The sequence below is a fragment of the Eretmochelys imbricata genome, chromosome 11 (assembly GCF_965152235.1).
Source record: "Eretmochelys imbricata isolate rEreImb1 chromosome 11, rEreImb1.hap1, whole genome shotgun sequence".
NCBI lineage: Eukaryota > Metazoa > Chordata > Testudines > Cheloniidae > Eretmochelys > Eretmochelys imbricata.
Genome location: NC_135582.1, coordinates 2,251,488 through 2,275,156, shown reverse-complemented (window position 1 = coordinate 2,275,156; position 23,669 = coordinate 2,251,488). Strand labels below are relative to the sequence as shown.

At 51.9% G+C, this 23,669-nt stretch overlaps 1 protein-coding gene across 2 annotated transcripts in view; it reads left to right on the top strand.

Annotated features, from left to right (window-relative positions):
* The window catches only part of TTLL4 (tubulin tyrosine ligase like 4), a 45,359-nt gene that overhangs the window by 7,121 nt on the left and 14,569 nt on the right, over window positions 1-23,669 (top strand). For both annotated transcript variants that reach the window (XR_013347493.1, XM_077829989.1), the window contains exons 2-11: window positions 6,571-8,023; window positions 12,311-12,423; window positions 14,124-14,187; window positions 15,301-15,425; window positions 16,468-16,578; window positions 17,643-17,719; window positions 18,635-18,829; window positions 18,911-18,993; window positions 22,678-22,806; window positions 23,218-23,340. Coding sequence is in view for 1 of the 2 variants with exons in the window: in XM_077829989.1 (XP_077686115.1) it covers window positions 6,657-8,023; window positions 12,311-12,423; window positions 14,124-14,187; window positions 15,301-15,425; window positions 16,468-16,578; window positions 17,643-17,719; window positions 18,635-18,829; window positions 18,911-18,993; window positions 22,678-22,806; window positions 23,218-23,340 (2,387 nt within the window). In the remaining variant the exon portion in view is untranslated. The remainder of the gene's footprint in view (window positions 1-6,570; window positions 8,024-12,310; window positions 12,424-14,123; window positions 14,188-15,300; window positions 15,426-16,467; window positions 16,579-17,642; window positions 17,720-18,634; window positions 18,830-18,910; window positions 18,994-22,677; window positions 22,807-23,217; window positions 23,341-23,669) is intronic.

Sequence of the window (23,669 nt, the reverse complement as noted above, 5' to 3'; positions counted from 1 at the left end):
CCAAGTCTTTTTTCCCGAGCTTAGCACCTCTGACGTCCTGCCCTGGATGTCAGATCAAGCCTGACGCCATAATAGTTTATGGAGCAGGCAAATAGCTTCCCCAGCTTCCCCTCTTATTCAGCACTAAGCAGACAGCGAAGCCAGATTGGTGAACTGCAGTGACTGGTTCCAGCATGGACAGTGTCTGCTGCTGCCTTCCTGTTGATGGCTGGCCTGTTACCTTTGTAGTAAGGAATGCATCCTAAGAAGTGAGCTGTAGCTCACGAAAGCTTATGCTCAGATAAATTGGTTAGTCTCTAAGGTGCCACAAGTCCTCCTTTTCTTTTTGCGAATACAGACTAACAAGGCTGCTATTCTGAAACCTTTGTAGTAAGGTTGTTAACAGCCTGTCACTCCCTGTCCCGTGGGGTGCTCTCTCATCTCCCTCTGATTAGTCTGAGGGCGCAACTTGCTTAAAATGACACCATCAAGTCAATTTGGCCCCATGTGATTTAGTTAAAATCCAGCTCTGCAAAGTGCTTGGAGATCTCTGGAGGGGAAGTGCTGCATGAATGCTAAGTACTATTGAAGCTTGGACCGTTACCAGTTATTCTGTGATCCTTTTAAAATCCTGCAGGAAGACTTATGCAAATGCCCTTTGCAGCAGCCGAGGAGAGCCGGAAAGTGAAATGGACTAGCACAGGGGTTCCCAAACTTTGGCGGAAAGGAAGTGCTGTTGCTATACAGACACTATACAGACCCACTTCCCTGTGGGTGGGAAAGGGGAGAGAAGTTCCTAAAACACTATCCTGGCAGCACAAACAGGGAAAACCTCTCTCCTCTGTGTTTCCGTGTCTTAAGGCTGGAGAGGCAGAGGTGGGGAGAATCGCTGGAGACAGCTCGCTGTCCCCGGCCATGCACTGCAGGGTGCTTATAAAGCAATGGCAAAACTCCTGCTGAATTCACTAGGTCTTAGATCAACATTGAAGGTGTTATGTAAATCCAGTAACTATACCAAAGAGCAGTTCTACTCGGTAGCTCTCTAAAAATGGTCTTCAGGGGCCCTGTATGTGTCTCACCATGAATCCAGTTCCAATTTGCTCAGTTCACGAGTGTTTGTTTCTGACTCTCAGCCCTGCCCGCTTACCTGGGAGCTGAGACGCAAGCTGGTCTGTTCAGCAATAATGATTCCACCCCCCAGTTAATCGTTCTGCAGCTGATTTGTGAGCCAGAGTGGAACCCAGCTCCCCCACCTGACGTTGGTGGCTTGGCAGGGCTGATGGCCATGACAGCTCGTGGAACAGAGCAATGGAAGATGAGGCTGCCCTAGAGATTTTAGGGGATGTGGCGGTAGCAATACCTGGCTCTGTTTCAGATGTGGCGTGAATGCTAACCACAAGAAAGGGGCTGGGGGGGAGAATCTCCAGATTCAGGGCTGGCCTGTTCCTGGCAGCTGCTACTTCTCCTGCAGGAAGAGCCGAGGACATGGATTGTTGATAGTCTGGTTTTCAGTTTGCTTTCAAACCCATTGCTTGCCTTTGTTGGCAGATACTGCTCTTGTGATGCTGCTCCCCAGTTCTTACCTCCCCTGGTGTCAGTCAGCAAGACCTGTGTTATGCCTTGCACCTGGGGTGCCGTCAGGTGAGACCTCTCCCCTTGGAGGCGATGGCATTTCCCCTCGCACTTCTGTTTGTTCCGTGGCAATGACTGAGCACAGCCGTACAATTCTAGCTGTTAAGAATGGAAAGTTCTCAGATCAGCCAGCCTGTTCCCTGGGGCCAGGCAGGGGTTGTTCCCAGCGGTGGTGCAAAGCTTTGTCCAGTCTAGCTTGCTTTGTAACACCTTTAGTGAGTGCTTTGAGGTTAGCTGGCTCGAGAACGGTGTAGCTTTGAATGAGGAAGCAAGTACCTAAAATCTCCAACTACTGAAGAATTCTCCTCTGAGAGTTGGTCCCTGTCTGTCCTGTGCTTTGCCAGTGGCCCCGTGAATTCTTTATTTCCTGTTCTCGGAGTTAACTCACTCTGTTATCTCTGCAGGGTTCGCTTTTCCTTCCTTCCCATCTCTGACCATGCACCTTCTCTGTGAGTTTGTCCACACGGGGAAGCTGACCGCGAGAACTCTAATGGTATAATTTATACTGCTAACACTATGTCGTATAACTGTTTGTGGGGAGTATTAGAGAGACAAGGCGGGGGGGGGGGGAATATCTTTTATTGGACCGACTTCTGGTGGAGAGAGAGACACGGAAGAATGCTTTCATCAACTGAGCGACTGCCTCTCGGGTAGGTGGATTACCTGCACCTACGGGGGAAGGCCTCTCATCGGGGTACGTCTACACTAAAGTGCTGCAGCCGTGCCACTGGAGAGGTTTAAGTGTAAACGTACCCTGAGCCAGGCATATCCTGGGTGGCGGGTTTCTTTCCTTGCTCCTTTTTACACTGTTTCTTCTCAGATTAGTCTGATTTGTCCCCTGGAATAGCTTCAGAATTCGAGTGTCTCTGCAGTCTGTGTGTGCCTGGGGAAGGAGAGCTGGAAGCAAATATTAAGTAATCTGTTTACCAGGAGTAACTCAATCCCAGCGGCTCATGGTGTCTTGGCTTCACTCTTGGTCTTGTGCTAATCGATGTGACTGTCACAACAGGGAGGAACGTGTTTTGGGTGCAGACTAGGTGACACAGTACTGCGCGACTTCATTCCGTGCAACAGGCTTGATTCTCTCTGCCAGGAGCAAATCTCCACTGGTCTCCTTGTTTGCATTATTGACGGATCAGTATAGAACCGTAAGGGCTGCGGGCCACAGTTTGTAGGAGGGCGGGTCTGTGCTATCCACTTTGCCTTTTCCTAGTGCTGGTGCTCCAGTGAACCCTGTGGGTGCCAAGGTTTGTGTAGCAGTGTTTGTTGTGATGCTGTGAACAGTAGTGAGCAGGATGGGAGGACAGGCAGTACATAGGCCCATGTACCTTGTTCGTCTGTGGGGACCTGCAGGTATTTCACAGGCTCTCACTGGTAGCTCTTCGCAGCCATGCACATGGTGCTCATAAAGAACAATGCACTGAAGTCCTGCCCTGAGCAGCGCTCGCACCGAGCACTTCAGGACGTGAGGGCAGCAAGCTTCCTTTTCTCGCCAGCGCACAGAGCTGGGACCTGGGAACTAAGTATAGTCCAGACAATGAGCCACAGGTGGATTCTCTGGGTGCTTTCCTTGGGTATGGTTACCCTGCAGCCAGGAGCTTGCATCATAGCACAGACAGATGGACGCATTAGCTTTGCTCGAGGCACTGTGCTGGACGTGGCAATGGCAGCTCAAGCTACGACTTGAGTATGTGCCGGGGGGGCCGGGGGGGGTTGTACTCAGGTGACTAGCCCGGGCTGCTGCCCTGGCTACGCTGCTACTTTCAGTGCCTCCATGTATCCCTGCTGAGAACCATGCGCCCAGCTGCTATGTAGACACCCCCTTAGTGAGTAGTGCTGGGGAAGGGTGCCAGCTTGACATCCACAGCTAAAGGCAGCAGGGTGCAGCCTCTGTCTTGGGCCTGACCCAGAGAGATCGCTTCTGTTCAGTCCCTGTGGCCTGTACTGGTCCGTATCTCTCTGCAGAGCCTGCCGCTGACGTGAACAAAGACTCTAGGGAAACCACATCTCACCTAGTTCGGTCGCCGCTGTCCTGAGCGGGACTCAGACTAGGGCTATGAAATCCATTAACTCCTGTCAAAGTTCAGGTCTGCAGATGATCCCTGCTAGGCGCTCTGCTTGTCCGACTGAGTCCACTCATCTCTGGAGAGCTGTCTCCTCAACTGGACCTGGTGGCCTTGAGTTTGCACATGGCTCCTTTCTAAGGCAGAGAGCAGCCATGCCCGTTGCATCACCTGTTTATTTTGACAGTGCCCCAGAATCCGACTCCACCAAGTCGTGTTGTATCTGGGTCCCAGCTCATTTCCAATATTCTGAGCTTTGAGGGCTCTTTACAGGGCAAATTCTGTTCCTGCTGCTCCAAAGGGAACTTGTGCTAAACTTAATACACTTTCTGCCTGCCCCCTTCCCAAGGGTTGTAGTCTCCTTGTCCGTGAGTTCCTGCTAACAGTGTACTACAGTTAAAAAGAGCCAAGGCTCCCGAGTGGCGAAAGGTAAACGAACGTTTGGGAATTAATTCAACCTGCTAATTCTGTTCTGTCCGGGTTCTTCTTTCATCCACATCACCACAGTATCTGGGTGCTTTCCAGTCATGCGTTAAACCATGTGACGAACATCTGTCCCATGTGTTCCCCCTCTCTCCAGTGTGCACAGGGGAGCGCGTTGGTTTGGTAGGGTTTGGGTTTTGCGTCTGCGTTTAATGTAGACGCTGCTGTGTTTATCTTAGCGGAATCTCCTTTTGGTATGGCTGCCAATAAACGTGCCCTCCCAAAGGAATGGCCAGGTAGAGTAGAAATGGTTACAAGTGGAGACAGCCCCCCCCCCCCCCAAAAAATTGTGAGATTGGCTTAAAAATCATGAAATGTTGCAAGACTATGTATTGGGATCTTATTTAGCCTTCTGGTTTCGGGGGGCTTGTCCACGCTGCCACTGCTCTGCTGCTGTAGGGCTTCAGCATAGACACTGCCTCCACCGGCGGGAGGGGTTCTCCCGTCGGCAGGGGTAACCCGCTGCCCCGAGCAGTGACCAATCCTCCCCTGAGCAGCATGGTTAAGCTGACCCAAGTCCCCATGTAGACAGCACTAGGTCAACGGTCCATCGACCGTTGGTAAACAGACCTTATTTTCTAATGTAGCCCAGGCCTGAGCCTTTGGAGCACACTCAGGTGACACGTTCAGGCTTTTCTCTGCAACCAGGAGGGTGAGAAATTTGAGAGTTGAGATTGTCACATAATCATGACTCCGGGAGCTGGGTCTTTAAGAGAAGCACTGCGATCTCAAGACCTGCGCGCATGAGTCAGGAATGCTGCAACAGTTGAATGCTGTAAACCTGACATTGTTCGAAGGGGTTTGGCCGTATTGTCCACCAGGCTTGGTGTGATGTCTCATCTGCTGACTCATTGAACTGTGGCTGTATTTTTTGGCAATTGGATCTGTTCTTTTGTAGCTGCTTGCGAAACTGCAAAGCAGCAGTGAAAAGGGATTTCTCTCCTGTACTTGGCTAAGAAAGTAAAGGCTTTTGTGTGGACAGAGCTCTTTTAAAGGCCTCGCTGAGCTGTTCTCTGCTGCATCCACTTTTGTGTGAGAGACCAGCTGTTCTTTGACTTTGTGTCCAGTCTAGAGAGAGCTTCCATCTCTGAGAGTTCAGAACTAAGAACAGAGAATCTCTTGCCTGCTTCCTACTGCCCTGTATCTTCACCTCTGTCCTGGGAAACACTGTACTCTGGGTGAGTTTGTGTGGCTCTCGTCTGAGCGAGCTCCAACAGCCAGTCCTTGAGTAGTGTGCCGCTTACCTGGGTAACACACTGAATCGGCCTGTCTGCATGCATATGGCTGTGTGGAGACCCCGTGGTGCTGACTTGCGAGGGGAGCAGTCAATCCTCAGTCTGTGATCTCTGTTTAGTTTTGACTTCAGCAACAGCATTTGTTCTAAAATTGCGGTTCTCATCAAAAGGATGGGTGGCAAACTCACTTTGCTATTTTGGGGGTAACACCGCAAGTTGTACGCACGCTTCTGAGGGGGGGACGGTATAATCAGTCTGACAGCTGCGGTCTCTCACCCCGTGATCCCTTTCCTAACAGTGGGGTTGGGTGTGTGTTGTTCATACCATGCTGAGGGTGACCCCTGCATTTCCCAACTAGTTTCCTGAGGTTCGCCCCCGCTCCCATCACCTGAATTCGAAGAGTGTATTAATATTTTGTAACCAGCCTTGCACGTGTGAGCCCTCAAAATAGACAGAATTCCTCTCTTTCTGGTTGGATTTCTCTGGATCTGTCTCTGCCAAACTGGGGCTTCTGTAGCCTGTGTCCCAGAGGAGTACCGGGGTGGGGGGAGGGGATGAAGGTGGCATCAGCTGAGGTTTTAGCTAGCCTGTTTTGGGTATTAGGGGTGAAGCTCAGGGCCCCCCAGGTGGGTTTTAGCTAGTCTCCTTGTCAGTCCTACGCCTGGCGGGGGGCTGAAATGTTGCTGTGGGTGGTCACTCCCTCTTTGGCATTTGCTTTGTAAACTGACATCAGGAATGTCCCTGTCCTCCCGCTGAACTTCAGACGCTGCCTCTCAGCCGAGTGCCCCTGTGCCCCAGGAAGCGCCGTTCACTTCTCACTGGGATGCCCGGGCAGAGCCTCAGGAGGCACCATGGGCTCGCTCTGCAGCGTGGGGAGGGGCGCAGCCATTGATAGGCAGGGATGGCTGGAGTAAGCACAGCCCACCTACCCGTCCCCTCTAATACTGTGGTACTGTCCATTGAATCATAGAATCTCAGGGTTGAAAGGGACCTCAGGAAGTATCTAGTGCAACCCCTTGCTCAAAGCAGGACCAACCCCAACTAAATCATCCCAGCCAGGGCTTTGTCCAGCGCGCACAGAGCTCACCCTGCCTTGGTGCTGGGCACTGGGCAGGGTGAGCTTTGCCAGTGGTGCGGGCTGCAGCTGAAGGCTTTTGCTTACTGTGTCCTTGCTGCAGGCTGACAGGACCCTGGAGAAGATGCTGGTGATCCCGTCTGAGTCCCTATTCTGAGTCAGCCCTTGCCTGGTGTGCTATGGCTCTACATGGCCTCTGCAGAACCGGAGCACTATAGCATAGGCCTCAAGAGGGGAAGCAACTTCCAACTCCCCGTTCCAGCTGCGGAGAGATCCCCCGAGAGCCAGGCCTGGTTCCTCGCTCAGCAGCAGGTGAAGCCCATCTGGAAGCTAGGAAGAAAGCATGTAAATACTTTCCAGGACCACAGGCCAATCCACTCAGGGATCCCTCCCCAGCGTGCCTGCTTCTTGTACCCAGCCTCGTTATGCAGCAGTCACCTGAGTGACCGGAGCCTGCCCCTCTCCCGGTCCCCGCCCCATCCCTTCCCGGACCTCGCTGGGAGCACGTTGCTGTATCGGCGCTCTTACCTCAGACACAAGCCCTACCAGCGGCTCGAGTCCATCTGCTTACGGTCCAGTGCTTTGGAGAGCCGACAGCTTCCTGTCCCACCCAGAGCTCTCCAGGCTGACCTCGGCATGGCATCCTCGGCGGTGAACCCGTTCCCCCGGCCGAGTGCAGCTGGGGAGCAGCCCGGCTCAGGGGGGAAGAGTGCTCCTCTAGGCTCAGGTAGACAAACGTCCAGCCAGTACAAACCAGTGCTAAACAATAACTCCTTCCTACGGCCAAACAGTGCTAAGGTGCCTTTGCTGCAGTCGCCGGAGAACAAGAAACTGAAGACCCCCCCTAGGTCTCCTGCGATATCTTGGTCCCATTGTGGGGGGAACGGGGACGGCTCCTCCATGAGTCTGGAGAACAGATCTGGGAAAGGCAACGGCCTTGCCCTGGAGCACGCCACCCCCGTGTCCCGCCTGTCTCCAGTTCAGCCCAGTGCGGCCCTCCGAGTCGAGCGAACCTCTTTGTACTTGGAGGACAGCGAGAGCCGGGCGCAGACTTTAAAAGCCAAGGAACGAGAGATCCGGCTCACAGAGGCCATGAGAAAACTGAGCGGGAAAGTTAACACCTACAACAAATTTGGCCGCAGGATTGAGACCTCCTGCCTCATGAACACGGGCTTCCAGTACAACCTATTCAACAGGAACAGCCACTGGAAACAGCATCTCCTCACCCAGCTGAGCCCAAAAGAAATGGCCGCCCCCTTGAACTTGGAGATGGGTAACCGGTGCCTAAGCGGTAACCTGAGCCTGGCTGGCCCCGACAGTGCCGCTGTCTGCACGAAACGAATCAGTGTTCGCCTCTTAGCCTCCAGTTCTGACTCTTCGGACCCCAGTGCGCCCTGTCGGACTGTGAACTTCCTGGCCCTGAGCAGTGGAGACCAGGTGGAGAAAAGCGAGCCAGCCCACCATGCCGACATCTCCGCGGTAGCAGCTCAGATGTCCACCATCCAGCTGAGCAAGGATGCGAAGTGGGAGCAGGCCGCTCCCCTGAGAGACCCAGAGTGAGTACCATGGGAAAAGTCCTCCGTGATCTCTCCTTTGTGGAGCTGGGGGGTCAACTGGGCTGCCATGGCCTTGGTGCCCCTCTGCAGTTCTCGGCAGGCACAGCTCGTGTTGGGCTCCTGCGTTCTCTCTGTTCTGAGAGCCGTTCCAGATTCCTACTTGGGGGTGTGGATGCTTATGGGAAGATGATTGCTTGAGAATGCAGGCAGGTTACCTAGGAGCACTGCTTCCATGTGCCATGATCCGTTACAGCTGTCGAACTGAGAGAAGCCATGTGCCCCAGACAGGGAATCGGCCACTATGCCTGGCTTCTGTCCCTGGTTCTGCCCCTAACTCCCTGTGTGACCTTGAGTGAGTCTCTCCACCGCCCATCTGTGCCTCGGTTTCCCTATCTGTCAATTATATGGCCTCCCCTTTGGGAAGAGCTGTATGAGTACTAAGTAGGTGTTACTGCTGCAGCATGGCATTAGGCAGCTGCCGGCTGGCTCAACGTTTTTTTTTCCACCGCGCTGATGCCCCTGTGCGGGAGCAGTTCCCTGACCTGTACTAATAACCAAATAGCCCTGTGGTGCAGACGGTGTTGCTCAGGTTGGTCTCCTGTGCTAATAACAAACATTTAGACAGAGGTGACTGTTTAATTGGACCTGCTAAAAATGAAAGGGAAGTGCCCTGAGCTTTGGAGAACCTGTCTGTCTGCAGGGACGAATGGCAGGTGAGCTGTCAGGTATTGGGTAAAGCTTTGTGACTAAATCCCAGATCAAAGGGACCTCGCTCCCTTTGCAGCTTCCCCTGTGATCTGTCTGTAATTATCTCACTTCCCCAGTGATCTGCCAGGCTCACTGCGCTTCCCGTGCGCGGAGGAAGTTCGGCCTCTGCAGTCAGGGCCTTTTGCCTGTCTTTGCTCCAGTAAAGGGGTCCCTGTAGCGGTTTGCTCAGTTCTCAGGACAGTGGTGCTGCGGCAGCTTGCTGAAGCATGTCTGAAAACCGAGCACGTGTCTCTCAGCGCCAGCCCGGTTCTGAAGTAGCAGTGCTCACCCGTCCCTGGAAAAGCCCAGCCAGTTTCAGACCCAGCTCTGCCACTCAGGGGCTGCTCCTGCAGTCGCGAAGGATCCAGGTTTGTGTTTTCAGTGCAGCAGACCAAACCTTCCCTAGGGACTGAGCTGGCCTTATGCAAGCGTGGAGGTGACATGGGGGGCGCGGAAGGGAGGGGATTGAACTGCAAGTGAGGAAAGTGGGATAAGAGGGAAAATCCTTTCATGAATTGAGAACTGATTAAAAGACAGGGAACAAAGGGTAGGAATAAAAGGTAATTTTTCAAAGTCGAGGGGGTAACTAGTGGTGTTGCCCAAGGGTCGGTCCTAGGACCAATCCTATTCAACTTATTCATAACCTGGAGGAAGGGGTAAACAGTGAGGTGGCAAAGTTTGCAGCCGATACTAAACTGCTCAAGATAGTTAAGACCAAAGCAGACGGTGAAGAACTTCAGAAAGGTCTCACAAAACTAAGTGATTGGGCAACAAAATGGCAAATGAAATTTAATGTGGAGAAATGTCAAGTAATGCACATTGGAAAAAATAACCCCAACAATACATACAATATGATGGGGGCTAATTTAGCTACAAGTAATCAGGAAAGAGATCTTGGAGTCATCGTGTCTAGTTCTCTGAAGCCGTCCACGCAGTGTGCGGCGGCAGTCAAAAAAGCAAACGGGATGTTAGGAGTCTTTAAAAAAGGGATAAAGAATAAGATGGAGAATATCTTATTGCCCTTATATAAGTCCATGGTACACCCACATTTTAATACTACATACAGATGTGGTCTTCTCATCTCAAAAAAGATATGCTGGCATTAGAAAAGGTTCAGAGAAGGGCAACTAAAATGGTTAGGGGTTTGGAACGGGTCCCGTAGGAGGAGAGATTAAAGAGGCCAGGACTTTTCAGCTTGGAAAAGAGGAGACTAAGGGGGAATGTGATAGAGGGCTATAAAATCATGAGTGGTGTGGAGAAAGAGAATAAGGAAAAGTTATTTACTTGTTCCCATAATATAAGAACTAGGGGCCACCAAATGAAATTAATGGGTAGCAGGTTTAAAACAAATAAAAGGAAGTTCTTCTTCACTCAGCGCAAAGTCAACCTGTGGAACTCCTTGCCTGAGGAGGTTGTGAAGGCTAGGACTATAGGAGGGTTTAAAAGAGAACTGGATAAATTCGTGGAGGTTAAGTCCATTAATGGCTCTTCACCAGGATGGGTAAGGAATGGTGTCCCTAGCCTCTGTTTGTCAGAGGGTGGAGATGGATGGCAGGAGAGAGACCACTTGATCATTACCTGTTAGGTTCACTCCTTCTGGAGCACCTGGCACTGGCCACTGTGTGCAGACAGGACACTGGGCTGGATGGACCTTTGGTCTGACCCAGTCTGGCCATTTTTATGCTCTTATGGAGAGGAACATGCAGCAAAGATCTCCCAGAGCAAGGTCATGGTACCCAGCAGCCCTTGAGATTCAGGGGAAGGGGTTCTGTTTCCAAGTGAGAGGATGCCAGGAGACCATGCAGAGCAGGAAGGGATTTGAATGGTTGTGGGGGAAGAGGTGGAATTGAGTTGCATCTCCAGAGTGCTGGGGCTAGAGAGAAGGGCAATAAATAGTCCCACGTGTCTCCCCCATGGTGTGCTTGGGTGTCATGGCCCACAGTTAGCAAAAGGAGTTCCTGTTTTGCGTGACACATTGGGTTTTAAAAGCCTGTTGCCCTCCAGCATGACCAGGGTACAAGTGTGACGGGTTGCCCCCCTTTAAGGTGCTACCTGATGTACTGAGATACCACTGAGCCCACCTATTCTGCCAGCATGGGCCACCTTTAACCTGTCTTGCTGAGCCAGGCTCTTAAGCCTCCTCTAGCACGCACACAGGCTGGGCCACACCCTGCTGCGGAAAGACACAGACACTGAGATCAGCTGTGGGAAGACTCAGCTTAAGGGACTTGCCCCAGCACTCAGGTGCCCAGCTCCCTTGGAGTGCAGACCCAAAGGTATAATGTCTTGCGCTGTATAGAAAAATCTGCACAGCGCGAACTCATAAAAATTCGCGCTCTCCCTCAATGTGAAGAGAGATGTGCACAAGTTCTTGCCCCCCACCCCTTCCCCAGTTAGAAATTGCACAAACTGGGTTTAACAATAAACAAAACAAATGTATTAACTCTAAAAGGCAGATTTAAGTGATTATAAGAGATAGCAAACAGAAGAAAGCAGATTACCAAGCAAATAAAACAACACGCAAACTAAGCTTGGTACACAAAGAAACAGATTACAAAATGTTATTTCTCACCCTAAATGTTGAATTAGGAAAATGGCAGAGCCTTGAAAGCCAGCAGCACTGGCCTGCAGCTTGGAACTTCAGGTGCTTTCACTCACAAGCTGGACGTCCTCCCAGTCTGTGCTCAGCTTCCCCCCCTCCCCCCCCCCCCCCAGTTCAGTTCTTGTTTCCAGGTGTTTCCCAGTGTCTCTTTGGGCGGGGAGACAGAGGAGAACCATGATGATGTCACTCCCCTACCTCATATAGCTCTTGTCTATGGGGGGAACGGTTTGTCTCCCAGTGGAAAAACACCAGCATACCAAGGGGTGGGTCCAGTACCAGGTAACTCCGTCCCATGTCTCTGCAGGGTCGTAGCAGCCATTACTTGCAGGCTGCTTGGAGCATCCACAGGAAGACTGAGCTCTTTCGCAGTCCATTGTCTCTGCTAATGAGCCATCAGTCCTCTCTGGCTTTTCCATAGTTGTACCTGAAGAGCTAGTTGTGGGTGTCACCCAGAGTAGCACATTTGGAATAGATACATGATCAATATTCCTAACTTCAGATACAGAAATGATACAGGAACACAGATTGGATAATCACGTTCAGTGAATCAGAACCTTGCCAATGAGGTCTTACATGAGCCATCTGGCATGAAGTGTATCTTCGTTATGCCATATTCATATCAGAACCATATTTCTAGGACGAATATGGGGTGTAGCATCACAACAAGTACCTTGGCTCCCAAAATGTCTCGAAATGCTGCCCCGCATCTCCTCTCATCGGAGCCGTATAGGTGCCCTGGGGATCTCTGTAGCAAAGACAGATGAGCAGGTGTCATGCTCTAGCCGCCCTGCCTTGGTGTAACATACGTCAGCCCAGGCACATGGCGGAGATCCTTCTCGAGGGCCACTGAGATTCCTCCGTGGTGTGATGATGGAGACACGCCACGCGTGCTGCTGCATGGATGGACTTTACTCTCCGTTGAATTCCTTGTGTTCTAGGGTGGCCATCAACCTGCCCCTGCTCGACCCTGGGGAGCCTGAAGCTGATGCAGAAGAAGAGCTTCCTGATGGCTTGGAAGATGGCTGCAGTCAGGATGAGGAGGAAGAGGAGGGTTAGTGCGGCTGTCCCAAGGAGAGCTGGGGCTATGTGTATGTGTGTGACTGGGGATCGATGAGCACTGCTCTCCTTGCTTTCCAAACAAGCTAGCTGAGGATGCTTGGCTGGGATGTGGAGAGCTGGATGTGAGTGAGGCTGTGGGCCATGGCTTCTCAGGAATGTTTGACCCAGGTGTGATGGATTCTCCCCCCACCATCACCACCACTGGAACTGGGGTACCACTGAGCCCTCTGTTTCACCAGCTGGGGCTCCCTCTCACCCCGGGATGCTGTGACAAACTGCAGTCCCCTCCAGGAGATGTGCTCACACAAGCAGGGACACACCCAGCTGCAGGTACATGAAGGCTTCTCCTCAGCCACTCAAGAGCTGCCAGTAGAGTGAGGCTCCAGCCAGAAAACCCCCAGCTCCCTAGCCTAGGACCCCGGAGCTGTACTGTTCTGCCCTGGTCAAAAGCCTGACCAGTGTCTGAGTTATTACCCAGCTCGCCACTTCTCCAAAGGAAGTGGACGTGCCCCAACTCTGGTTCCTGGGCAGAGATTTTTCCCCAAGCACTTCACTCAAACCGCACGGCTTTCGGTAAAATATAAAACCGGTTTATTAACTAAAGAAAGAGCGCTAATAAGGGATTCTGAGGGGTAGCAAACAGATCAAAGCAGGTTTCAGCTTTGTGTGTATATAAAAAGATATTCTGCATTTTCCACAGTATGCATCCGATGAAGTGAGCTGTAGCTCACGAAAGCTTATGCTCAAATAAATTGGTTAGTCTCTAAGGTGCCACAAGTCCTCCTTTTCTAGATCAAAGCAGATTACCTAGCAAATACACAAAACCGCAATCTAAGCCTAATATACTAAATAGGGTTTGAATTAAGCAGTGTCTCACCTGGTCAGATAGATAAAAGTCCACCAGTGTTTCATACATAGGCAGGCTTCCTTCTTTCCAGTCTGGGTCCAGCACTTCCCCCAGTTCCGTCTTTGTTCCTCAGGTGTTTCCAGGTGGAGTGTGGGGCGGGGATTGAGGCCCCATGGTGATGTCACGTCTCCCTTTTATAGCTTATTCCATATGGCAGGAACCCCTTTGTTTAAAGCCAAGCTGCCAGCCCATTTTGTGGAAAAATACAGGTACCAAAATGGAGTTATTAGGTGAGACTAAGGCTTTCCATGGCCCATTGTCTGCAGATGAACCATTAACTTTGGATAGTCCATTCACAATGTGCTGGCTAGACTGAATGTACCCCCCCTTGTGGGTGTTACCCAGGAGCAAACACCTAAATACACGCACATAGTCAGTATTCATAACTTCAGATACAAAAATGATACATGCATTCAAATAGGAAAATCCTATTCAGCAAACCATAACTTTTCCATTGACACTTTACATGACGTAGGTTGTAGAAGATCTATCCTATTCCTATCACTATGGTGAATATGGGTGCAGAATGTCACACCAGTATCTGGGATTCTCTGCCCCAGAATTAGAACTGGTGTTTGGCTGGTTGTAGTTGCAGGCCCTGTGGGGCATTGAACAGGGATCGTTTGAAACCCCTGTGTGTAGCCCACCTGGCCAGTTTCCTATGATTGCTTGGGGGCGTTGAGGGAGGCTGTGAAGAGCATTGGTGGTCCTTGGGTTTCAGACTTTCCCTCATCTCCAACAACATCCCCAGTCCTTGTCTAATTTAGTCTCTCCTCCTCCTGCAGGCGAGTCAGACAGCTCCTCCGTCACAGGTTTATCGCCCAATGGCTCTGTGGCTCTAATTTCCAGGTTAGTTGTTCTAAACGGGGTCCTACAGCAGAGTGGTTGGTGTCTCAGGCAGGCGCTTGGCCCCTTGGCAGAGGGAAGCCATTTGGGTGTAGGATACAGAGTACACGTAGTGACTGGATTTCAAATCAAAGTCAGCTGATTGGAGGCATTCTGTCCCCAATACAGACTAGTCTGCAAATACCTTTAACGAGAAACACCTGTTCGCTAGCTGCAGGGTAAAGCACCTGTCTTCAGTTCACTCCTATCCCTTCGTTACTCCTGGACACAGGTTGGGATTTGCCCCAGCTGGACTTAGTTGCGGCTCTCTGACAGCTGCCTGGCCTCTGCCAAAGGAGCTGGGCTTGCCGGGCACCTCGCTCCAGTGTCTAAGGGACCAGTCTGAATGTCACAAATGGCCGAAGTGCCTGGCCCTGCTTGGCCCCTGGGCTCCTGCAGCAGGGAGCGACTAGGCCATGGAGACAGCGTGTACCTCTAAGCCCTCGGAAATGGCCCCCTGGCGGGAAGAGGGGCGCTTGCTCTGACACAGCCTGTGCGGCTAACCTGGGCCTCGTGCTCCGGGGCTCTCAGTGGGATGCCTTCCGCCATCACTAAACTCACTCAGGAAACGGAGCACAGGAAAGCTGCTGGAGTCGGTTGCTGCAGGTGTCCCCGAGTGAGGGGTGAAAACTCCTGATAGGAGGGACAGCCACGCCCTGCGAGAGCGTAACGTCCCTGCGGTTGGCGGATTGGGAGGGCTGGCTTTGTCCCGGGCTGGCAGCTGTACAGGGGCAGATCTAGGGAGTGCAGATCACTTTGGGGTAGCTTCCCCCTCCAGTCAGGACAACGGAGTTCCACCTGATCCTTCCCTTTCTATCAGCCAGGCTTCCTTGCTGCCCTGGAGCAGAAACAGCTCAGCCTCTCCGCGACCGGCCTCAGAGCCTTAGATCCCTCCCTGGTGCCGGTTGCGTCACGGAATTTCTTAGCCCGTGGGGGTGAATTGCAGGGAGCTGGTATTGAGAGAGGCTGCCAGGGAGCTGTACCGGGGGATGCCCGTTTCTCTGGACCTGTTGTCAGTGCCTCGTCCCTTGTCTCAACACAGTCCAGCCTTCTGACCCTCCCTCCCTTATTTTCCAGGAATTGTATTGAGTGTTTGACCCAGCCACTTGCGGCCCAAGAACGAATCCTCAAACCAGCTCTCATATGCAGTTTATTCCCCACCGTGCCTCCAACCATCTACTTCAGTACTCGGGATGAGAAAGGTGAACTGGGTTTGAGCACCTCTGAGTGCTGAGAGCAGAAAGGGGCAGGGAGGAGCCATGAGCACGGACCGGGAGTGGAAGGAACCGGAAGTAGTGGAGGGCTGGAGTGAATGGTGGCACAGTAATGCCAGTTAGGTGCTCCCTTCTCATCCCGGGATAAAAGAACAAGTAACCCCCTCTGTGAAATTAAAGGAATAAACTAAAATGACCACCTCCACCGGTTAATTCTTAAAGCTGGTGGAACTCCCTGCCCCATGTTATTGAGGCAAACAGTTATGCAGGGTTAAAATACCCAAAGGGGTTAGAAATGGTTGTGGTTAAGAACGTCTGCAGTGAGGTTGGAGAGGGGGAGCCTTCCGTGCCTCGGGGCAGCAGCTGATCATGAGGTGGTGCCAAGAATACAGCTCTCCCCCTTTGCAGAGTTAATTTCATTCCAGGGGGTCTTGCTCCTTTCTCTGAAGATCTGACCGTTCTAGCTTCCAGAGGCCGCTGATCCAGACAACTGGCTGGTCAGTGCTGGGATCGCAGTCCCTAGAGTGTTAGCCAGCGGGAAGAGAGAAGATATTAGACGTACTCGTGGGCAGAGCTCCGGGGTAACTGGCAGCCCATCCCCTGCTTGGAAGGGTCAAAGTGCTGTAGCGGGCTTAAGAACATGGAGAAGCTGTCTGCAGTCTTCCCAGCGTGGGAGAACAAGGGGCACTTTGCTCTGAGGGTCTCCGGCACGAGAGGGATTGGTCCGTTTGACGGAAGGGATCGAGCCCTGCTGGGTGGTGCTCTCCCCGCTCCATTCCCTTCAGTTATCACCCTCCAGTCCTTGCCCTCCTGTAATAACTTCACCTGCTTGAGCTTTCTGTGGTCTGAGCTGAGTATAGAGCTCTGCTTCACCTTTCCTCCCAGGCTGTCAATCAGCTAGCCCCGATTCACCCCTCAGGGTAAGCTTGTAAAGGCATCTAGGTTCCTTCAGGACAGAAGGGGCTACAGAAAGGTGAGCTCTTGTTTTCCCCTCATCCCGGACGTTTGCAATCACTTCTTTCCCTGCCAGTGGAGAAGCTCCCCTGGGAGCAGAGGAAGCTGCTGCGATGGAAGATGAGCACCGTCACCCCCAACATCGTGAAGCAAACCATTGGCAGATCCCACTTCAAAGTCAGCAAGAGTAAGTCGGCTGAGTTGGCAGGCGCTGGGGCTGTGGTGAGCTCCCTCTCCCAGCCTGGAGGGGAAGGCGTCTGATCCCTCCCACGTCTCATCCTGCTGCCCACAAAGGGGGAAACCGAGGGCAGTTCTGCTCTGGGCCTGTGTTGGCCTTTTCACTGCTGGAGACTAGAATTCGGTTAGGTGGCAGGAGAATACACGTAATGGTCTCGGCCTAGCCCCTCAGCCACGTCGCCAACGCCGCGAAGGTCTTTGCAGAGGATGGCTTCGCTAGCTGTTTCTGCTTGACATGCCCAGGGCTGGGAGAGGTGGTTGTGAGTCCTCCTGCGTCTCCTAGCTCAGTGGTTCGTTCCCTCCGCGCGCTGGGGAAGCGGTCGCGTCTGGTAGGATGGGTGTAACTCATGAACACTGAGCTCCTGCTGACGTGCAAGTCTGAAATGAGGGGGCAGGGAGAAGCCGCCTTAGATCATTCAGCCCATCTTTCCCCCTACAGTGTGTCCTGCCAGGCTTTGACCAATCCAGCTGCAGGGCTCCTACTTGTGTCAGGACACCTGTCCTCCGCCCGGTGCATCGGGATTATAACAAGATGCCAGCAAAGAGGCTCTGTAGTATAGTGGAGAGGAAGCCAAGAAGTCCTGTATTCTCCCACTGCCTCCCATTCGCTTTGGGCAGGATGCTAACCTCCCTGCCTCAGTTTCCCCATCGGTAAAAAGGGGTCTGGTTAGTTTTCTGCCTCCCCGAGTTGCTGTGGGAATTAATTCACTAATGTACGTATGGTGCTTTGAAGATGAGAGGTGCAGTCTGTGCTCAGTGCAGGGTGTTCTGCACCGGTGATAGCTTCACAGGGAAACTAGCCACCTAGAAAAGCTGGAGCCTAGCCAACATGGTTGGCTTGGCAGAGCCGGAGGGGTGTCAGTAGCAGGCATGCCTGCTTCCTGCTGGCACTGTCTAGGCCCCTCAATCCTGCCCCTTGAGGGTGAGTTGGGGAGAATGATCCCGCGTTCTTGTTTAAGATGAAATCTGGGCAGGTGGTGAATTTGGTCCCCAATTTTGTCTCATCTCCTCCAGAAACCAGTGACTGGTTGGGCTGCTGGGGCCATCACATGAAGTCACCTGGCTTCCGAGCCATCAAGGAGCATCAGAAGGTATGAAAGCGTCGGGGCTCAGTGCATGCGATGCCGTCTGGCCGAGCTGCGTGCGCTTCCTTGGATACCCATTGCTACGGGCCGAGGAACTCGGCCAGGGTTGTATACCCTTATGGTGTGCAGTATCGAGACCACTTCCCCAAAACTCCTGCAGTAATATGTGCTTCTCTTCCTGGGAGAGGAGAAGTGAACCCTGACAGACCTAACGCAGCCAGGAGCTCCCTCTGTAACAGCTGCGCTCCGAGATCCTTGCAGCTGATGCTGGGCAAAGGGTAGTGGAAGAAGATGCAGGTGGGGGGGTGTCTGAGGGGAGGGCAGAGCAAGGGGGACCCGTTTTACTATGTGCCATGCACATCTAGTCTGATCCTTGTTGGGTGAAATCTCCAAACTCATCGGTTTTGTGGCTGAATCTCCTGCGCTGACCCCCCACCCCCTTTGACACCAAGCCCCTCTGTTCACGTTGGCTCAGGGCTGTGTTTGCAATGAGGCTTGTGGGGTTCTAGCTTCTGTGTGGTGAACCTGAGCTGGATCCAGATACCACCCTGGTGCGGACTGGACGAATACAGGGAGATAAGGGGAGCTAAGAAAGTGGATAAATGTTGGCCAAGGGTGCTGCTCAGGCTCTGGGCTTCTGCCAGCTTGGTTGCCGTAGGTGCACGTAACGCTTTGCCCCATAGACATGCACATCACCAGGAGAGGCCTAGTTCAAGTAGATACAGTATTTTTAGGCCTTGAAGTGCTAGCCATAAAGTGGCATGAGATGGTTAGTTCATGCTGACCTTGCTTGGGGGGCGGGGGGGCTTGAAGGAGAGGGAGGGAGGGTATCCCATGCCTAGGGGCAGTGTGGAGAGGGAAGGCAGGGATGTGGCCGCAAAAGGACACCTCTTTACTGCTGTTCGTTTGGTTCTCTCCCAGTTAAACCACTTCCCTGGCTCGTTTCAAATCGGGAGGAAGGATCGTCTGTGGCGCAACCTGTCAAAGATGCAGGCTCGTTTCGGCAAGAAGGAGTTTAACTTCTTCCCCCAGTCCTTCATCCTTCCCCAGGACATCAAGCTGCTGAGGAAGGCCTGGGAGGAGAGTGGTAGCCGCCAGAAGTGGATCGTAAAACCAGTAAGAACCAAGCTGGGCCAAGTGACTTACCCTGCTGCCGCTACAGCCAGATAAACTGATGGCCTCTGGTGTGTTTTCCAGCCGGCGTCGGCCAGGGGCATTGGGATCCAGGTCATCCACAAATGGAGCCAGCTGCCCAAGAGGAGACCGCTGCTGGTGCAGAGGTGAGTTGAACCTTTCCAAGCGTCCTTTGCTAAGAGCAGGTTGCAAACGGATACTCCCATGGGAATTCTGTGCCAAAACATTAACAGTTCTGCGCACAAGATTTTCAAATTCTGCATATTTTATATGTCAAAATAAGACCCTGTAATCACGCCAGTTTTAGTTGTTTTGGTAATTTCAAACCTGTCGGCACAATACAGACAACAAAAAAGATTCAGGACAGTTTTTTGACAAATAGATTCCTTACTAGGCTTATTAATACAGGACTCTGAGTAATAATTCATTAAAACTACATACAGAACCCTATTTCCTGTCCCCCTCCTCCCCCTCAGGGAAGGAGCCTGGGAATGAACCTGAAGGGCTGTTGGGGGTGGGTGGGAGGAGTATGGAACAGGTTTTTTTAGGGGAAGGGGATTTTTAGGGAGTTGGGGAGCCTTCCCCATGCAGACCCTGGCTGACCCCTAGCCTCTCCTTCAGTGAGGCACATCTGCCCCGGCTCAATGCTGGCACCCCACTAGCTCCTGAGCCTGTGGCCCAGTCTGCCCCCGCACTAGCCCTTCTGAACCGCAGTCTGTGTCCCTCTAGCAGCCCCATGTGCATCACTCTATCTGTCCGCTCCCCGTCCTGCCTCCTAACCTGGCTCCGCAGGCAGGGCTCTGTGAGGAACTCGGCCAGCTGCTGGCTGTTACTGCCGGTCAGCCAGCTGCTATCTTCTCATGTCTTGCTTACAACAATCCTGCTGATACATCCCAGAATGGTGTTCGCTTGTTTTGCAACAGTGTTACACTGCTGACTCGTATTTAGCTTGTGGTCGACTATGACCACCAGACCCATTTCCTCAGTGCTCCTTCCTAGGCAGTCATTTCCTATTTTGTATGGGTGCACCTGATTGTTCCTTCATAAGTGGAGTACTTTGTATTTGTCCTTATTGAATTTCATCCTATTTACTTCAGACCATTTCTCCAGTTTGTCCAGATCATTTTGAATTTTAATCCTATCCTCCAAAGCACTTGCAACCCCTCCCTGCTTGGTATCATCCGCAAACTTTAAGTGTACTCTCTATGCCATTATCTAAATCATGGATGAAGATATTGAACAGAACCAGACCCAGAACTGATCCCTGCGGGACCCCACTCATTATGCCCTTCCAGCTTGACTGTAAACCACTGATAACTACTCTCTGGGAGCGGTTTTCAAAGAGTTATACACCCACTTTATAGTAGCCCCATCAAGGTTGCATTTCCCTAGTTTGTTTATGAGAAGGTCATGCGAGACCGTATCAAAAGCCTTACTAACGTCAAGATAAACCACGTCTACTGCTTCCTCCACAAGCCTTGTTACCCTGTCAGAGAAAGCTGTCAGGTTGGTCTGACATGATTTGTTCTTACTTATCTCCTCATTATCTTCTAGATGTTTGCAAATTGATTGCTTTATTATTTGCTCCATTATCTTGCTGGGTACATGTGACGATGTGACTCAGCAGGGAGGGGGGAGTGTTGACCTGGGAATGTGCCCTGGGGATGGGAGACCTGAGAGCCTGTCACCTGAGCCGGGAGGGGGAGGGGGAGGTAACACCTCTGCCCAGGAATGTGGACGGAGACTGCAGCAGGGAACCTGCTGGGTGGGTTTAGTTTTCAGTTTGGGGCTGGGTGGAGGAACGCCGGGAACCCCAGGGCTGGGGTCTAAGCTCCCTGCTCCCCCGGAAGGATGTGATTGAGGGGTCCTGGTTGTATCCACAAGCTCTGTTGTGGACTGTGTTCCTGTTGTCCAATAAACCTTCTGTTTTACTGGCTGGCTGAGAGTCTCAGTGGATCCCAGGAAGAGGGGTGCAGGGCCTGGACTCCCCCACACTCCGTGACAGTACAGAAGTCTGTAATTCCCCGGCTGTCCTTATTTCCCTTTTTGTAGATGGGCACTAGATTTGCCCTTTTCCAGTCTTGTGGAGTCTCTCCCGTCTTCCATGACTTTTCAAAGATAATCACTAATGGCGCCGATATCTCCTCCGTCAGTGCCTTGAGTATTCTAGGATGCATTTCGTCAGGCCCTGGTGACTTGAAGACATCTAACTTGTCTAAGTAATTTTTAACTTGTTCTTTCCCTATTTTAGCCTCTAATCCTACCTCATTTTCACTGGCATTCACTACTTCAGACGTCCAATCGCCACCAACCTTCTTGGTGAAAACCGTAACACAGAAGTCATTAAGCACCTCTGCCATTTCCACAATTTCTGTTGTTTTCTCCCCACCCCCCCATTGAGTAACGGGCCTACCCTGCCCTTGGTTGTCTTCTGGCTTCTAATGTATTTGTAGAATTTTTTCTTGTTATTCTTTATGTCTCTAGCTAGTTTGATCTCGTTTTGTGCCTTAACCTTTCTAATTTTGTCCCTGCATACTTGTGTTATTTGTTATTTGTTTATATTCATCCTTTATAATTTCACCTAGTTTACACTTTTTGTAGGACTCTTTTTGATTTTTAGATCATTGAAGATCTCCTGGTTAAGCCGGGGTGGTCTCTTGCTATACTTCCTATCTTTCCTATATAGCTCAGGAAACCTTTATTCCTACTGAAGAATTAACATAACTGTGGGACGCTTTGTCCTCCTGTTGATCATTCAGTGGGTCTGTCATGTAGTTAGAGAGCAGGGCTGCAGGGACATTATTCCCTTTGCAGAGCTTCTTTCCGAAACATACTTGGAGGAAACCTTCCTCTTTGTGAAACAGTTTGTGGCAAACACTGAAATCATTTCTTCCAGCACCAGCCTCAGATAATCTGCCTGGCAGAAGCTCCAACTTCAGCTCTCCCCCCATGAAATACAGATCTGTTGTAGGGTAGTCCTGGTGGCTTTCTGCTCCAGCCAGCAAAGCTGTGAATTCTGTAGGCAAATCACTCAGAAACTTCCCCGCAAGGCTGAAATGGAACTGGCTGGAAAACAGAAATTTGTTCCAGCGAAAAGTTCCATGGTTTTGAAAACTTTTCCATCCCAAATTGGGATAAAAATTCAAAAATGTGAAATTTTTGAAGGAAGAGATTGCCAGGAGAACCAAAACAGAATCCTTCAGCTGGCTGGCTGCCTGCCTGGAAGGGCCTGGTCAATTTCACTGTCACCCCTTGGCAGAAATTGACAAACTTCCAGATGAAGAGCCATGGTTTCAGTTTTTTCCAATGGAAGATCAAAATGTTACAGCAAAATTGAAATTTCCCCCCTGGTAAATTTTGATTTTTGCAAAAAGGGCATTTCTGATGGGAAATTCCCCACCAGCTTTCTTCCCCAAACTGAGCCGGGAGTCTGTCGGAGGTAGCCCTTTGCAACATTCACCAACTTACAAGTGTGAAAAACGTCTCCTTCCCTAAGCTCTTATCTCCTAAATGCCTTGTGCAATTAACCTCCCTGCTCCCTCCTCCATTAGTAAGAAAGCTCATGCAGATTGGATTTGTTTTAAGGCAGATTGGTTCAAAACAGGGCTCAGAATGGAAACCATAGGACTGCAGGGTCTCCCTTGTGGAAAGCTCAGTCCTCGAATTGCATTATTTGGGCAGTGATTCTCGGTACTGCGCCCACCAGCTGCTGGTGCCAGGCCTTCTCCCAGCACCGAGATGCTGCGTCTCCTGCAGCAATGATCAGGGAAGGCCCCCTCCTGTGCCATACAGAGTTTATCCCACTTACCTGGCTCTCTTGTTCTTTGCAGATACTTGCACAAGCCCTACCTCATTGGCGGGAGCAAGTTTGACCTGAGGATTTATGTTTACGTCACTTGCTACGATCCCCTCAGGATCTACTTGTTCAAAGATGGATTAGTGCGCTTTGCCAGCTGCAAGTACGTCCCCAGGGGGAGCACTGTCTGCATGGGGGTGGCCGTGGTGGGCTCCGCAGGCGGGAGCCTTTTGACACACCGTGCTTACAGCGTGTTAGCTGCTCCCCTAGCGGGACGCAGCTTGTGTTGATAGGTTCGATTCTGGGAGGGGGATGCTGGCAGCCCCATGTGCAGCAAAGAGATCACAACTGCAGGTGCTCGGGGCCATCGGAGACCGTGTTCACTTGTGCCCCTGGCTCTGAGCCCCCGTGGGCGGTGGGCAGAAGGGCCGTTAGTGTGCCCTCCTGGGAGGGAGGCAGCAAGGTTGTATGGGAGCTGGCATTGGAATGGAGTTCGTGCTGCCAGCCCCACGCCTATTGGCAATACCTGGCTCAGTATCTGATTGGCTGTTCGTTGTCCTTCTCCCCGGCCCAGATATTCCTCCTCCATGAAGAGCCTCAGCAACAAGTTCATGCACCTGACCAACTACAGCGTGAACAAGAAGAACGCGGAGTACAAATCCAACTCGGACGAGACCGCTTGTCAAGGGCACAAATGGTAGGGGCTGGGGGGCGGTGCCTGGCATTGGCAGAGACCAGGGCAAGGGCAGCTCCCCTTCGCTGCACTCTGGTTCACTGAGTGGTATTGTGCTGGTTCACTGGGTGGTATAGGAGCATTTATATCCTGCTTCTGTGCACGGAGCTCAGAGCGCTTTGACAGGGTGCAGCAGCAGCATCTCTGTTTTAGGTGGGGAAACTGAGGCAGGGAGCGGGTGAGCGGGCTGGCCAAAGTAGGAGGGGAGGGTCACTGGTGGAGCTGGGACTAGAACCCGGGTCTCCTGAGTCCGGCTCGGGGCTTGGTCCCCTGGATCACATGTGCCACACGAC